The sequence below is a fragment of the Plectropomus leopardus genome, chromosome 12 (assembly GCF_026936395.1).
Source record: "Plectropomus leopardus strain MGB_pleo_1.0 chromosome 12, ASM2693639v1, whole genome shotgun sequence".
Lineage (NCBI taxonomy): Eukaryota > Metazoa > Chordata > Actinopteri > Perciformes > Serranidae > Plectropomus > Plectropomus leopardus.
The window spans coordinates 4,801,308-4,817,800 of NC_142187.1; the positions used below are offsets into that span (position 1 = coordinate 4,801,308).

Genomic DNA, 16,493 nt, shown 5'->3' on the forward strand with positions numbered 1-16,493 from the left:
CACACTGTGTTTGGAGCCCGGCCTTTGCATTATGCAAAATAGTTGAGCTGTAATTGCAAAACAAACGTCTTTGAAGTCTCAGAAGAGATGTATTTTTAACCCCGTGTAAGCTTCGATTGGACCTTGTCAAAATAGTTTTAACAGAAATTTCATCACAGTGGTTCTTCGTCAGCCACGCAGACCATGTGACTGCTAGAGATGAAAGGGATGGAAACAAATCCTAGCGACCCTCGATTGCAAGTTGATGTAGGGTTTGTGCGGTCATGAAAAACCTAAAAAAGTAATGGAATTTGCAAATAGCTATTTCCAGGCCTGGAAACGTTTTGGAAAACTATATATACCCTGAATGTTTTATAAAAAGTCATGGAATTTTGTTTCACAAACTGGATGCTTACATTTTGACAGAAAAAAAAACAACACTTAACGTCCTCTGTTTTATTCCAAATGTCTTAATCCTGAAATTTAAGTGACCTCTGACCCCAATACTGAAAGTTTAAGTACATTTTAACAGCACCCTCCAGGGAGCAAGATTGACTAAAAGGTGACAACTAACCCCGTTCTCCCCTACTGCCTCAAGTCTTAGTCTTGTTCTGATTGTGATGCCATAAAAGTTTATTTTAGCCCTAATTTGTGTCTCATGCATTAACATTCCATTCCAGTTGCAAAGTTTATGCATTATCAATCAGTTTTCCAAGTTGCGTCTTTATTTCCTAATACAGTAAAAAAGGGATACTTAACTCGCTTTGCTTGGGGGCCACTTTAGCAAAATGACAGGAGGCCAGGGGCCAGTCACCACAGCCCCATACATGTTTCTGTGATTTAAGACATTTTTAGGACTTAAGCACATTTCTCACACTACAATGTTTCTAGGATTTAAATTATTATGTTTTTTACTTTAGTAAATTTCTTGAATGTTAGAATGTTTTGGGAATTTGAAGACATTTACAGGAATTTCATGGCATTTCTTTTTCTAGAATTTAAGGATGTTTCAAGGATTTTAGGACATTGATGCTGTTTTCAAACTGGGAATTATTTTTGCACTTTCAGTATAGAAATGGTGCCTTTTTAAGTGCATAAAAGTAGTTGAGTGTCAGTGCAGCACAACCTAAGGTAGCTGTAACTGACACACCGAATAATGCAAAAAAAATAAATATAAAAGCCCTAATTGTGTCTGGAAACACAAAATAAAAGAAAGAGACATTGAAAGCTGCACTAGTCAATATTTTAATAAATGTGTGGAAATTGTAAAATAAATTAATGCTGATTTCCTATGGAAACCAACATATTTTTAGTGATACATGATTAGCACAAATTGGGTCTGCAACTGGTGTGTTAGAGAGAAAACTAGATTTGTATTGATTAAACTTACATATTTGAAGTTTTGTTACAAATGTATTATACTTCTAGGCATTTTTTTTTCATTTTTTTCTTGTTTTTAATTGGTCTTGTTTCTATTTTTTAGGTAATGATTTTGTTTTTGTAATTTCTCCCCTTTTGCTCATTCCCTTCTTCCCATGTTTCTAAAAGAAATCAAGCTGATTTGCTCTGGTGTCAAAGGGTTAAACAGCACCTTTGAATGTCAGCTAACATGAGCATCAGTGGTTCCCTCTCTTGTTGGTAATAAGATTAAGGGCCACGGTGATGAGTTGATGTGTTTGTGGTTTAAACAGGAGCTAACTTTCTGGCAGTATTCCTCATTTGATGGGTCTGATTGACACCAGCAGCCATTATGATAAATAATCAGTTTAGCCACATGTGCGTGATGAAGAGCGGTGACTGTGCCAGAGGTGAGGCGACACTTATAGTTCTGACGTGTGTATAAATCACAAGTCCTTTATTTTTTTTGTTTTTCAGGAGCTGGCAGAGGGTGTGGGGGTGAGTCAGAGCCTACCAGACATCTCTTCTCTTGCATTCAACATTTGCATTTTCACACACACACACACACACACACACACATGCCTGGGGACATGGTTACATTACTGCTAACAATACAAGGTGTTGGTGTCCTGGTGTCATTGCAGGCTGCTATTAAGCAACAATTATTACATTGCCACACTCTTATCTAAAACTGAACTACTGAGAAAAAACACTTAAGCACAACAAAATATAATGCATATCTATTTTTCCTATGTGACAGCTGTAGTAACATTTTGATATTCGAGATAAATGTCAAAAACTGTTTTATTCTGTTCTGTCAGCCTCTCTTGAATAATCACACTTCTTGTATTATACTGTGTTAAAAAAGATTAGGTGCTTTTCTTTGTTGATTGTATTTTGTGTGCCATTTCAGCTCTATTCCTGTTATGAGTTAAAGCTTGCAGTTAAAGGCTGCCTCTGTGTGTGTCAGCAGGTACACGCTGCCCCCTACAGGCAACAAGAGAGAGCTGCAGCTAAATCATGCTCTGCTATTCTCTCAACAAATCCAACTCACTGCCGGTAATTTAAAAATCAATGGTTCACTTTTGAGTTTTGAGATAATAATGAGCTGGGGGGTATAAGATGCTTACATTAACTTTTTTTTCTATTTGACTTATACTGACCACTCTCCCTCTTCTTTCACTGACTTGGTGTTAACCCTTTAAAACCTGAGCAAATTGGTTTGATTTCTTTAAAAAAAACCACTGGAAGTGAGCAATAAGCAACTTCAGAAAACCCCAAAAGAGTTAGCAAGAAATTATTTTTAAAAAGCAAAAAAATAAAATTGAAAAATAGAAAAAAAATCACACAAACATGGAAATGACCTGGGAAAAAGCATAAGAAATAATAAGGTACAATAAGTAATATGTAATTATGAAAATTATAATAAAAGTTTTCTGAAAAAAACATTTAAAAAAATAATAATAATAATAATAATAATAATAATAATAATAATAATAATAATAATAATAATAATAATAACGATAATAATATATATATATATATATATATATATATATATATATATATATATATATATATATATATATATATAATCTAAATCAACTAAGATTACTGCAATTTATGGGATCGGAACTAGAGCAGTACAAGAAAAGTGACGTCAATTCAGGTGTCAAAGGTTTAAGTGTTTTTTGTACAATGATGAGCCCTTGTTTAACTATCAACATTTCTAAAACTGATTATAGCAACTTTTTCTGTCTATCAGAGATCAGTGTATGATGTCAGCAGTCATGTGATAACTGCAGCAGCTGATGTCAGCTGAAGATGTTTGAGGAGTAGTCATACTATAACAGTCATGGCAGTGATGCTTTAAACTGAAATCAGGTGTGATCAAACATACAACACACTTTTCTCCAGTTCACCATAATTATCCCATGATCTAAAAAAAAAACATATATTTTCTAGTTATGATTAACCCATTATTGGTTATCTGGAGATAATGAAATGGTCACCTCATGATAATTGTGATAGAATAATTGAAAGCATGGTCGTTATTGGCTTCCGTGTGCATGAGCCATGGCCTCAAATTACTGGATAACTAACAACATGGGGGAGAAAAAGACAGGGGACGGGGGGGGGGGGATTTTAGCGTCTTTTTGCTCATAGTTTTGGTTTTACTGTGCATAACTTAACTGTTTTGATTTTGTCTCATTGCTCTCATAATGGTCCTTTATTAGCACCCTTTTGCAACATGTAAAAACTAGGCTTCCGTGAAATGTGGTCTCGACTCTGAGCATTACCAGCATTTCTATTGGATAACATCTCAATGATCTCAATAATTTTAGCAAGGTGACAAAACTGTTTAGACAAGTATGCGCTGATGGTAGAAATACTGCACACAGAACCTTGAAGGATCACAGTAGCCTAGGGCTGGCTGCTCAGACAGCAAATGTTTGGTTCGTGTAAACTGAACTGACTGTAGGCAACATTTAGAGGTTGGCAGTGTGACCAGTGAAACCCAACACACTGCAAACAGGTGCCGTGGTGCCAAAACCGCAACCCAATCCATCCGTGAGACATAGAAGCCTCAGCAACCTGCTACAATCAGCACAGAGGTCAAAGTCACTGCTGTTTCAGTTTGTTCTTCCTGATCAGGTTCATGTCCTGCCCTTTTCACTGTCTGAATTTTCACACTATAACATATAATAGCAACTGAAACAATCTCAAGGTCAATTTAATAGCTGTTGTTGGTGTCTCGACCTTATCACATGATCTTCATCAGCAAATTAAGATAGTATAAAAATGAGAATTTTACTGAGAAAAGTCCAACTGCTGATGAAAATCATGTAAAGCTCCACACAGCAACTAAATGGACCTTGAAGAATGTTTTTGAGGATTGTTTTGTCAATGGCCATTTAAGATTAAGAATTATCTTTAAAACCTACAAATAACAGCAAGGATTTTTACACAAGTGAAACTCCATCTATGAGCCAACATGGACAATGTGTCCTTTAAGTGCTCTGAAATGTGAACATCCACAAAGATCATGCAGTTTGGTTGAAAGCTCCAGCAAAGCTACTAAAATGAGCTAAAAGTGAGATTTTTACCTACTGCTTTCACTCAAGTCAACAATTAACTTAGAAACTCAAAAATCACACCAAGATGTTTTAATACTTGTTCATAACTTAAAAAATAAAGTTATAGAGAACATCTGTAAAACACCCAAAAATTACATTTTCTATAAGTTTATAACATCGCATCAAGAATGTATGAAGGTGTCAGTCTCAGCGACAGTAATTACTGCATCCGACATAAAACTCTATTTTAACTGATGAAGCGATTTTTCTGACCTTCCAAACACTTCCAATCCTTAAAATTCCATTTATCAAATATGATCTGAGCAGTTAGCGTATTTTCCTCTCTAGTGCAGTGGGTGGTCGGTTGGAAGACTTCTCAGGAAGCACCAGCCGCAGCTTCCTCCTGGGGGAGGATCCTCCTTCCTCTGACAGGTACTCATGCTGCAGCAGTGCAGCAGCTGCAACTGAATTCCCTGCAGAGGATCCACTCTGTGTGGACATACTGGGTGCGGAGACACCTGTTACAAACAAATCTGCTGCCTGCATGCTGCCTCTTGAAATCCCTGCTGCATCTCCTTCCGTTGGTGCTTCACCCCCAGCTGACATATTGACTGTGGATCCACCGTGCACACGCCCAGTCTCTGTCTGACTGTTGCTGTTTGACAGATTCTCCACAGTGGTGACTTGTCCAGGAGCCTGAAGGGTCACCCCAGACAAACCATCCGCACTTGGAGGTGCCTGAGTTGGAAGAGTGAGGCTCTGGTGAACAACTTCTCCAGTTTGAAGGCCTGGTCCCTGGGCTGGATCAGACTTCAGTGAGACAGACTGCACAGGTGCTGGATTAACAGCTGGGTTTGCAGTCAAACTCGAAGGTAGTCCTGCAGGCTGGGTGGTGTGAAGAGGACCGCTTGCTTGCAGAGGGTTAGCATGTACAGTGTTGGTTAGAAGAGAGGTAGCAGGAGAAGTGAGACCTGTCCCAGGTTGCCTGCTGAAGCTTTCTGGGGCACCCCTGGGAGCCATATTGGGCCCGCTGATTGCTATGCTCGGAGCAGCTGGACCACTGGGGAACAGTGCATTAGATCCTGGGGCCATGGCATTGAGCAACAAATTCCCTCCTTGGAGAGAAAGGCTGCTACCAGTCAGTTGTGAGCCTGCTGAACCAAGAAAAGAGAAGTTGGTAGTGCGACTCCTGTCCGAAGCAGAAAGGGTTAAGGGATGCTCCAAGGAAAGCTGAGCACTCCCCAGAACCAGTCCAGATCCCTGATACTGAATATTTCCACCCTGCAAGTTTTGTCCCTGTCCATTGGCAGGTGCAGAGGCTGATTGGTTGGAAGTATTGGTGGTATCAGCAGGTTGGGAGTTTTCTAGGAGAGCACTCTCGCCCTGGTCACCTTCTGCACTTTCTTGCTCGCCTTTTTTCTGCTTAGAGGATGCTTTGCTTTTCTCTCCTCCCTCTCCTCTGTCTTCTTCTTGCTTCTCTTCCTCACCATCTTCCATTGATTCTTTAGTCTTGGTGGATTTTTTCATCTTTTCACTGCTACCCTTTGTTTTCTTACTTGACTTACCTTTTCCTTCCCTTTCTACTCTTTCTTTGCCATCCTGCCTTTTATCTTTACCCTTCTTTGAGCCGCCCTGCTCGGTTGTCCTCTTGGGGTGGACTTTGCTTTTTCGTAGCGGGTTCAAGTTAAGTTTAACCTTCAGTAGCCGACTTGACTGGACTTTAGCTTTGCTTTTTCTAACTCTTTCTCTCTCCTTGTCTGTGGAGCTCCTTGCTTCCTTCTCCCTCTTGTCCTCGCCTTGATTTCTTCTTTGCTTTGGGGTTGTGGAACTCTCCAAGTCAAACGTTACATTTCTAGTTTCCCTTCTGAATCCTGTGTTTATCAGGTCATACTGGTTGTGGTGACCATCCCTACCCCTGTCAATCTGCCTGTACTGAGAAGGGAAGCCATCAAAGAGAGCTAAGTCTTTCATATTGGTGTGAACCCTGCCTTGTCTCGTGATCTGCACTGGTGGTCTGTATATCCTGTGGCAGCTCTCACAGTGTAAAGTCTCATGTCCTCTGCTCTTACCTTCCACATCAGTCCTGTAGCCCTCTCCCACTTCTCTGTTTGTCCTATACGCAACCGTGCTCTCTGGTCTCTGACTAAAGGTGTCTTTCCGTGGATGAGAGGAAGAGTTGCCACAAGAGAGAAGCTTATTAGGAATGTCCCTCTTAGATATTCCCTGCTGAGTCTCAAGCCTCCTCCTTTCTTCCTCAGTCATCACCCTCATTCTCCTCCTTTCTCTTTCCTCCATCTCCATCCCTCCGTTGATTTTGTTGTTCCATCTCATAGGGATCAACTCTCTCTGTCCTTTAATGCTACAGTCTTGGCACCTAAAATGGCTGGTTTCATCAGCTCTGAACACAAACTGGCCCCCATGGCCATCTGTCCTTGCGTCTATCATTGCTTCTCCGTCCCAAGGTTGGCCTCTATGCGCTTGCAAGAGGAGGTCCTTCCTCTTTTCTCTAACATCTATGTGATTAACATGGTGATTCATCACTGTGCTGCCTCCCTCTTCTTCCTCTCTCTGTCTTTTACTTTCTTTCAGTTTCCTTCTCCGAGACAGTTGATAGTAGATCAGGACCACCAGCATAGTCACACCAACGCCACCTGAAGCACAGCAGGACAGGTAGGATTTTAAACCTTTGAAATTGTTGCAGTCAGTGGATTTATTTACAACGGCAAAGTAAATCTGCAAAGGTATTGTTGCATTGATCATATGAATTATGTATCACATCACACCCAGCCCTGGCCTACAACACTTCAAGTACATAGCTCCACATAGGAATATGATATAATTTGCAGTCAGCTGAGACTGAATTGTAAGTTTCCTCTGTCTACTTAGTGTCTGAGCTAGCTAGTTTGCTTATTGGTGGTTAGCAAGTTAGCTGTCTCAGCAAGCAGCTTTGTTCAATAAGCTAACTTGTATGTTACCCATCAGCACCTTTGCCAACTCACCAACCACCTCACGGACCAGTTAAACAGTACACTAAATATTTAACAATACATTTATTTCCATGTTACTTGAAACCATTTTTTGCAGTCACTGTTGCAATTTAGCCAATGTTGTGGTCACACATAACAGCTAGCCAGCAGAAGTCTCTGATGCGCCTGCTCTATGGGTCACTAAACTTTTTTGGCTTCATGCTCCATTGAGCAACTTTAATAGGAATGAACAGATGTATCCAGTTCTCTTTATACATCCATAGTAGGTTACGTCCACAAATACTTCTGACCCCCTCTAATAAGCCAATGCATATGTTTTCTTTGTTTCTTTGTTTCTTTGTTTTATTCATGTATTTTTCTGCACTTTGAACCTAGTTTTCTTTTTGACTTTGTCAGATTTATTACTTTGTGACTTTATGGCACAGGTAAACTTGCTAAACTCCCATTTTCATCCATTGTGTTTTGCATCATTCTTACCAACGAAGCAGATGACTGCAGTGATGGCCAGATCTCGTGCGTACTGTTGAGGTGTCACGCTGCCTCTTGCCTCTATCTGCACTGTGATGTTCTGATTGGATGGGACACAGTTGGCCTCAGTCAGCTCCAGCACTGTGGTCACTGCTGGGTTGTCAGCGCTCACACAAACCATCCTACGGCCATTATACAGGGTCTGAGCAGCAGTGGATGAAAGATATCAGGTTTAAGTCAACTGGTCTTGGACTGATAATTTTCTCCTTAAAATAACTGAAAAAAATATATATAAATATAAATCTGTCGAATGGACCCTTTTTAACCAGCTTGTAGGTTTAGTTTAATTTTTTTTCTAATGCAGTTCTACCAAGTTTGAGGTTTTTTTTTTAAGAAAAAATGACAGAACCTTAAAGTAAAGTGAATCAGTGAGCAAATATGAAAACATGATTTGGATTTGATTCCAAATCCTCCTCACCACTGAGTATAATCTCCTCAAATTGCTTATTTATTATACCATCGAAAAGAATGTAATGACTTTTTCCCATAATATCATTTTATGTCTTCTTTTAGGAATACAGCACTTGTTTAATTTGCAGTCACCAAATTAAATGTGTCTCTGCTCTCTTATTATTGCTTCGATTCTTTATTGTAATATGGCAATTCCTTGGAAATGTGCACAGGCTAAAGAAGAACTCCTGCACCTTGTCGGGTTGTTGCATGAAGCTTGATAGGAAGGCCGCCAGTTCCAGCAGCTGACAGGAGCAGTTCCACGAGTTGAGGTCCAGGTTGAGGTTTGTCAGCCAGCTGAGGTAGGAAAAAGCCTCGGCTGGAGCAGAACTCAGTCGATTTCTCGACAGATCCAGAGTCTGCAGGCTCGCCAACCCGCTGAAGCTAAGATCATGAGACAGGATGTATACTGTACTGCATATGGAATACTGAGAAAATGCAAAAATCCTGCAAGTTATTGGAAATGAAACTGTGCACTTTAGCAATTAGGCATGCAAAAAGCAAGGTTTAAAAAGGAAAATTTGTAGCCCGCATTGTAAATGTACTAACCTGTTTCTATGCAGATGATCTATGAGGTTATCTGACAGATCAAGGCTCTCCAGATTTCTGAGGTCGTTCACAGGGAAGGAACTAGAGTCCAAACTGGTGAGCAGGTTTCCCTCCAGTTTCAGGCTCCGCAGGGCCTTGCTACCTCTAAACCAAACACCCTGGATCTGCACATAGAAAGTCATCGGAGAATCAGCGGAAAAAGTAAAGGATTTATTCAGTCATGAAGAGTACCCAAAACCTTTGTAAATACAAATGCATGTAGTTCTTGAGATGAGTTTCTCATGAGAAAAAGGAGGGAATGATGGATTGTGTCACACTAAATTGAGACAGTTGCCAAGCAGGATACAGCAGCAGACCCCTGATTAAGACCTACAGAGACTGGTATTTTTTAACAAATTTTTTAAGTCAGGACATTTCCAACTATGTTTGTAGCGACAAATCAGATGTTTTTTAAGTTTGGGAAGAGCACAGCATTGTTTGTAGTGACAAAAGCAGGAGTAATGAAAGACATTTACAGATATGTTTGTAGCCAGGGAGTAGCCATCATTTCAGAAGTGAGGGGGACAGACTGTTCAGGAAACCAACTTTTATTCAATGATTTATCATCCTCTTACATTCAACTGTGCCTCTCCATAGCGGCTGAAAAACCAAATAACCACAAACAGCCACGGTATGGCACACAAGAACAGTAGTTGTGAAACAGCTGTGGAAATTAATCTCAAAGTCCCTTTTTATGCTAAAGATTTATTTTCTTTGCCAATAATAATTTCTCACCTGTGAAGCCCCTGCGTGACCATCAGTGTTGCCCTCTGCTCCTCCTTCTCCTCCCTGCTCTTTCTATTGCAGCATTAAAGATTAAATAACTATGTGCAAATTTAAATTTACAAATGCACAAATTCTGCGCAGAAATCAAGAAGGAGTGGGTCTATTCCTGGCATGAAGCCAGCTAGCCAGGCATAGGTAATAATAACATTACTATTCTTGTTCACTGAGCTATATTGGCATGTAATTGGATTTTTTTTTCAGCCAGAATAGGATGTTTTCCTGAACATAACCAAGTGGTTTTTGTGCCTAAACTTACCCACATGTTAACCACAGCACAAGCTAAGACTGAACGTTGAAATATAATGACGTGTAGTCAAAAGTTTCAACATATCTGCTAGATATGATACATATAAATGTAACATATTTGTGGTTTGCAGAAAGGTACAATGCCAACATTTATTCTCGTGATTGAGTTGGTTATTTCTCAGTACAAGAAGCAAAACTTAACATCTCCTGTTTTGGTGGTTTTTATTTATTCTGGCTAATCTCTCACCCACTGGATCGCTTATACAAATACCTTCACAGATGATTTTCCCCTGATGAGGTACCCACCATGCTGATGAGGTTGTGGCCCAGGGCGAGGACCTCTAAGCGGGGTAGGTTGGTCAGAGATCCCCTCTGTAGGGCCTGGCTGGTCAGGAGGTTGTGGTCCAGCATTAAGGTGTGGAGGAATGGCAGGTTTCTGAAGGACTGTTCGTCCAGCACTGAGATGTGGTTATGACTCAGACCTGAAAGACGGACAGATGGACTTATAGTTCACACTTGCAACATTTTGAAGTTATAATGTGGCTCATAGTGGGTGTATCTGGCAAGTAGCTTGCCATCTGCTCATTCTTCTCTCACTAAAGAGCGTTATTGTTAAATCCACATGTGTGCACGCAAACACATTGACACACATAGACAGATATGTAGTGACTGACCTATGACTGTAATGTTGCTGAGGTCAGACAGTGAAGCAGGCTGGACTGTGGAGATGGAACCCTCTGTTAGCAGCAGAGCCTGGGTCGAGTCTGGAGCATCTAGTCACACACACAATTCACACACACAGCAGTGCAGTCTTGTCAGCACAGGAGGTCTTACCATCTTTGCATTAAAGACACTGCTTTTTACTGTAAGTCGATGTGTTACCAATAATATGAGCCAGTCTGTGACAGATGAGAGCATCCTCAGAACAAACCACACAGGAGGCAGGGCATGATTGGACAGGGGTCACATGCTGGGCTCTGATGACTGACAGCAGCAACATCAGCAAAATACCTGCGGACAAATTCACATTTTCTGCCAAAAGTGTGTGACAAATGACTTGTTGAAAATTGGCAAAAGAAACGCTTACTTGATGCATCAAACTAGTTTTTAGACATTTTTACTTAAGGTTATAATAATAATAATAATAATAATAATAATAATAATAATGATAATAATGTTCCTTTGTTTGTAGTTCACTCCTCCTTTGCTGGACATCTGTGAAGAATGCCACAGAAGTCAAATATAAACTTCAGTGGGATTTATGCCATTTTTCTCAATTTACACGTCAGGCTAGCAAGATTAACAACTCTTGTACTCACTAAAAGCTACTGCTCTCTCTAAATCTAACTTATATATCTCAACTAGCAAGAAACACAGGGCACTGTTAAAAGTGCCATGTGTGATTCCCTCAGGCCAGGGTTGATGTTTATCTTACGTTTTGTTCAGCAAGATAATCTTCACAAATGAGCATTACTTTTAGGAATTGTAAAGCCTAAATGCAGTCGCCAGAAGTAAAAAGCTAACATTAGGCTATAAGCAAACTACACTATGGTCTGAGTTTTTCATCATTTAAAAAACTAATTTTCAGGTAATTTTCTCCTACTTTTTTTTTTTTTTTTTACAAATATTTCATCTTAAGTTGTTCTTTCCCCACTTCTCTTGTTTTTGAAAGAAATCAAGACAATTTTTTTTTAGGTTTCAACGGGTTAAATCGAACAGTTCTGAATAAAAGGTTATGGTAAGCAAACTTTGATGTAAACAAAAAAAATAAATTTGTGCCTTTTTTTAGCTTCTTTATTTGATTGGTTGACGCAGATATCAGTCAAGGCGCCGGCGTAATTGGCTGTAAATGAGGAAAAGAGGCGGGACATAGCAGTGCGCACGAAATACGCTAGACAGCAGGTGGAGGAAACCGATGTGGGGAAGAGAGAAGACACTGACCCAGTTTGTTTCTTAATTTCAGTTAATTAAGTCAAAAATTATGTGCGCGTGTGCCGGTTCTGAATTAAAGCTGATGTCGGTGAGTCGGTGGACGAGAGGACGCCATTGCTGACCGGAGAGGACTGCATGTTTGTGGGCTTCCGGAGGAGGATTAGCCCGCTGCAGCCGTCTGGTTTCATCTTTCGGACCACGGACTGTTTCTCCCGGACTGACGCCGAAGTGTGAGTTGAACTTTCTGTGTTTTCTTTGTAATTGCGTTTTTTACTTGTTTATTCAACTTTCTTTGTTTTCTTGGTTTTCTGAGATGCTGGATTTTATCAGCCAAACTGCGCGTGAGCAACTCTCAGTCCTGCTGCTTTTTTATTTTGCGCGCGTGTCGTTTTACAGTGGTGTTCAGTTAAGTATTTTCTGAGTCTGGGATAGAAATTTTGCCATAAAAATCTGTGATTTTTAGGGATGAACGATATTGGATTTTGTGCCAGTATCCCATGTGTCAAACTAAAGACAACCCATTTGGTCGATATTCGATACCAATGTTGATATCTATTTTTTTCCTTACCTAATTTTAGTTATCATCAAGTCTCTTCTTGAAGATAAATTAAAGCCATATTATGCATACATTTTTAATTTAATATGTCATGTTCATTTATTGTGCAAAATAAGGAAAATACTTAAGTTTAGGGTTGGTGTTTTGTGCATGTTCACTTAGTCCATAAGAAAGAGAACAGTTTGTGATACAGGCAGAAATGAGAAAGTTGGCGGATTCTAATCTTTCATTTTTAAGCCAATATCTGCAGATACCAAGGAAGTGTTGATATGATCGTGCATCCCTAGTGATTGTCTTGTAATATTTTGGTAAAGGTCAGTGTAGAATTACATATGTTTTGAAGTGATATATTGATACATTACATTTTAAAAAGGGTGTTTTTATTTTCATTTCAATTGTGCATATCTGTTATTTTAAAGGCTCTATTTTGAGTTGTTTTTTTTCTTTCTTTTTGTTGTAACTGAAATTGTAAATATTAAGTTTTATCTAAAACAGGTAAATCTTGGTGGCAGCTACCTTAAGAAACCGAAACCCAAGCACCACACCAGTCCAGTCTCAAACTAGCTACAGCCTCTTAGGTATAATCAAGAGTGTTGGGGTGCTACACTTGAATTGTGGATTTCAGACCTCAGATTGTTGAACTGGGACACATTCTAGGACTTTCTTTGATCGTAAGCACGGACATTGACCCAACAGGACTGGTGAGTCTGCTTGGCCAGTTTGGATTTGTTTGGCTGCCTCTGGCATCTGGCCGTATGTATATATGTGATATCAGGGCCGTCAGCTTTAACACATTAATCGCAATGTGATTTCCCCTCATGAGTAATGAACACTCCCTATCCCTAACCACCGAGGGCAGCCGGTGTCGTGCCAAACAGTGATTGTCTGTCAGAAACTGATTGCTGTCCGCGGGAGCGTGTGCAGCCTGTTAAAGCTGTATCGCCCAGTATTTATGTCTTCAGCTGTTCTCACATGGATCAAACAGTCATAGCATGTAAATACACATAACTTTATGTCCATGGTAAGAGCATGGATTTATAGTTTGATCATGCATGACATTTACCTTTAAAGGGCCATGCAATGCATAAAATGCAATTTCTTAATTGCCAAAAAGTGATTGCAGCTGCTATCTTGTCACTGAAAAGTTGTTTCTGCCGCATAATCACTTGATTTCATTCATAGTGAATAGATTTCACAGACTGTAGCTCACCCAGTCATCTTTTACCTGTTTAAATACATTTAAAAGACCAATGCAACAAAAAAAGGTAATTTTCAACTTGCCAAAAAGTAATTACAGCTGTTATCTCGCCACAGAATAGTTGTTTCTGCCTCAAAATGACTACATTTCATTCAGAGTGGATATATTTGACAGATTATAGCTCACTTAGTCCCTTATTACCTGTGTAAATACCTTTTTAAAAGACCAATGCAACAAATACAATGGTACTTTCAACAACGGCAATCAGTTTCTGACAGACAATCCGTCACTGGCCTTTCTTCTTCTTTTCCCAACCATTCGGGCTACATCACTGCTGCTGTCAGCTCGTAAACGTATTGTAAGTTTGCTGTTTCCCAGTGTGCTTTGTTCAAAGAGTTGCATGTTAAGACGTGAAAAAAAAATTAAAAACATTTAAAGGCTTACAGATTTTTTGAAACATGTAGTGTTTTCTTAACTTTTAACATTCAATTGTTTACAAATAATACCCCTAGTATGCATGTATGATTACTTGACTTGCACACTGTTAAAAAACAGTCACATATGCAGTCATTTTGGTCACATTCTGCAGGCCTGCTCTAATGGTCTCTTGAGGTACAAGTGGTATTACATGACAGAACTTGCTCTCTGTATCTCTGCGATATAATACACAGATATCATAAATATAACGTCAAAACTGTTACTTCTTCACACCCTTCAACTAAAATTCTACCAATGTCTTACACATTGCCCCTTTAAACATGCCCCACATTATTTCACATTTCATGCCCTACAGTCCCATCTGTTTGCAGTGAAGATGATCATGGGAATCCATTGTGTGTAGTACTTACTGGTCATGTTGTGTCACAGTAGAGGTAACATGGTGATATGGCAGCATTTCTTCCGTAGGGCAGTAACCTGATACGGCTGCATCCCTGTCACTATCTTCATCTGTTTGGCCAATTAAAACATATCATTAGTTCTTTGGAAATGCACTATAGGCACCTGTCACTTCTGTACAGGTCTGTACAGGTGAGTGTAGCATCCAGCTCCCCACATCCTAGATGTTCTTGTCCTGTGTTCATAGACTGAATGCAACAATCATCATCACCATCATCATCATCAACAACAACAGTGTCAGTTCAGAGTGTTTTGTCCTTGTGACCACAAAGGCGTTTAGTTTGGATTGAACCTTAAAAGCCCCTTTTGCATAAAGCATTACAAAGCCAAACCTGGGAAAACATAGAGGAATATTTTCTCCTTTTTATTCAAGCCCTCTAATTTTGTGACATACTGCATATCAAACAAAGTCACAGGCCATCACAGTAAATAGTCTTGGTTTAGGATTGGCATGATTGCAGTAACACTAAGGAACACAGTGTGATGTCTGTCTTTTGGACATGTGAATTTAGTTTATAAAGATTAAAAGGAACTGATTTGAACTCTTATTCAGATTGCCTAATTAGTGACCTACCCGTGTCCACAGACCATAGCAAACTTGTGATGGCTCACTGGTAGATGTTTGTTCACTGTTTGTTCTGAGTTGCTAGGCAAACAAACAGTGATAAATGTGTTGGCGCTGTACGTGTGCGTGCGTGCGTGCGTGCGTGTGTGCGTGCGTGCGTGCATGCGTGCGTGCGTGCGGTATCACTGGAGGAGGGTTGGAGGTTGTCCCCAGAGAATGCTGACTGATGGATGACAGCCAGACATTGTAGCAGAATGAGGCCTATCATGTTTCCACAGAAGCTCTTTCCTAATGGACTTTCCTCTAGTGAGCTGTCCTTCCGTGAACGAATATGAGTCACTTTGCAACGTTTCCACAAAATCCATAAACCAGACTGGATCGACAGAATGTGAACATGACCAAGGACGAAACGGAGAATGTGTTAGATTCTGACAGACTTAGAGCAGTTTCACCTCAAATCACATGACTCATTTGGGCAATAATAAGAAACTTTAATAATAAACTTGGCACAGGAACCTTGGCCGGAAAACAAAACAAAACAAAACATGTAGTCACATGCTGCGAGCACTTAAACGTAAGCATTAAGCTATTCAGTATTTAACTGCCCCATGTGAAGAATTTAGCAGCATATAGTGGTTTGGTTGTATATTGCAACCAACTGAAACTTCTCCTGTGTGCAAGGCATGTAGGAGAACAACGGTGGCCGACCCAAAAAAGCTGATGGACTTATCTAGAGTCAATATTTGGTTTGTCCATTCTGGGCTACTGTAGAAACAACACTGTATGGAGATAAAAACTTTGTACTCTGGATTAAGGGGCATCTGTAGGCAGAAACTGTATGTAATGTTCATAACTATCTTTTCATTACTGTATAATCACCTGGAAATTAAAATTGTAGTCTTTTCTTTTTCTTAAAAGGAACCATTTATATCTACAAATGGAGCGCGTCCATTGATATATTAGGAAGATCCAGTTACAGCATGGAGGCAGGGCCCCATTCATTCCTATGAGAGCTGCTCAGTATGGCATGAAGCAAAAAAACCCTCTTTTCTGGGTTATATAATTACCGAGATCTCCCGCATTACCGGGCCCATGAGGCATGCACATACAGGGTCCAAAATGAACACGTTTGGCAAGTAAAGGGTTATTTTCCGCACTGGTAGATGAATGTTTGTAATAAAACAGTCACACACACACACACACACACACACACACACACACACACACACACACACACACACACACACACACACACACACACACACACACACACACACACACAGACAGATCTGCACCAGTTTGGCAA

At 40.0% G+C, this 16,493-nt stretch overlaps 1 protein-coding gene across 1 annotated transcript; it reads right to left on the reverse strand.

Annotated features, from left to right (window-relative positions):
* Nucleotides 1-4,781: 4,781 nt before the first annotated feature.
* Nucleotides 4,782-11,044, reverse strand: lrrc53 (leucine rich repeat containing 53). Its single transcript, XM_088085285.1, has 7 exons — nt 10,922-11,044; nt 10,714-10,812; nt 10,346-10,521; nt 8,969-9,132; nt 8,614-8,803; nt 7,919-8,111; nt 4,782-7,105 (listed from the first exon to the last, which is right to left on the reverse strand). The coding sequence occupies exons 1-7, from the start codon at nt 11,037-11,039 to the stop codon at nt 4,782-4,784; spliced, it is 3,264 nt and encodes a 1,087-aa protein (XP_087941411.1). The 5' UTR covers nt 11,040-11,044.
* Between the last annotated feature and the right edge of the window lie 5,449 nt (nt 11,045-16,493).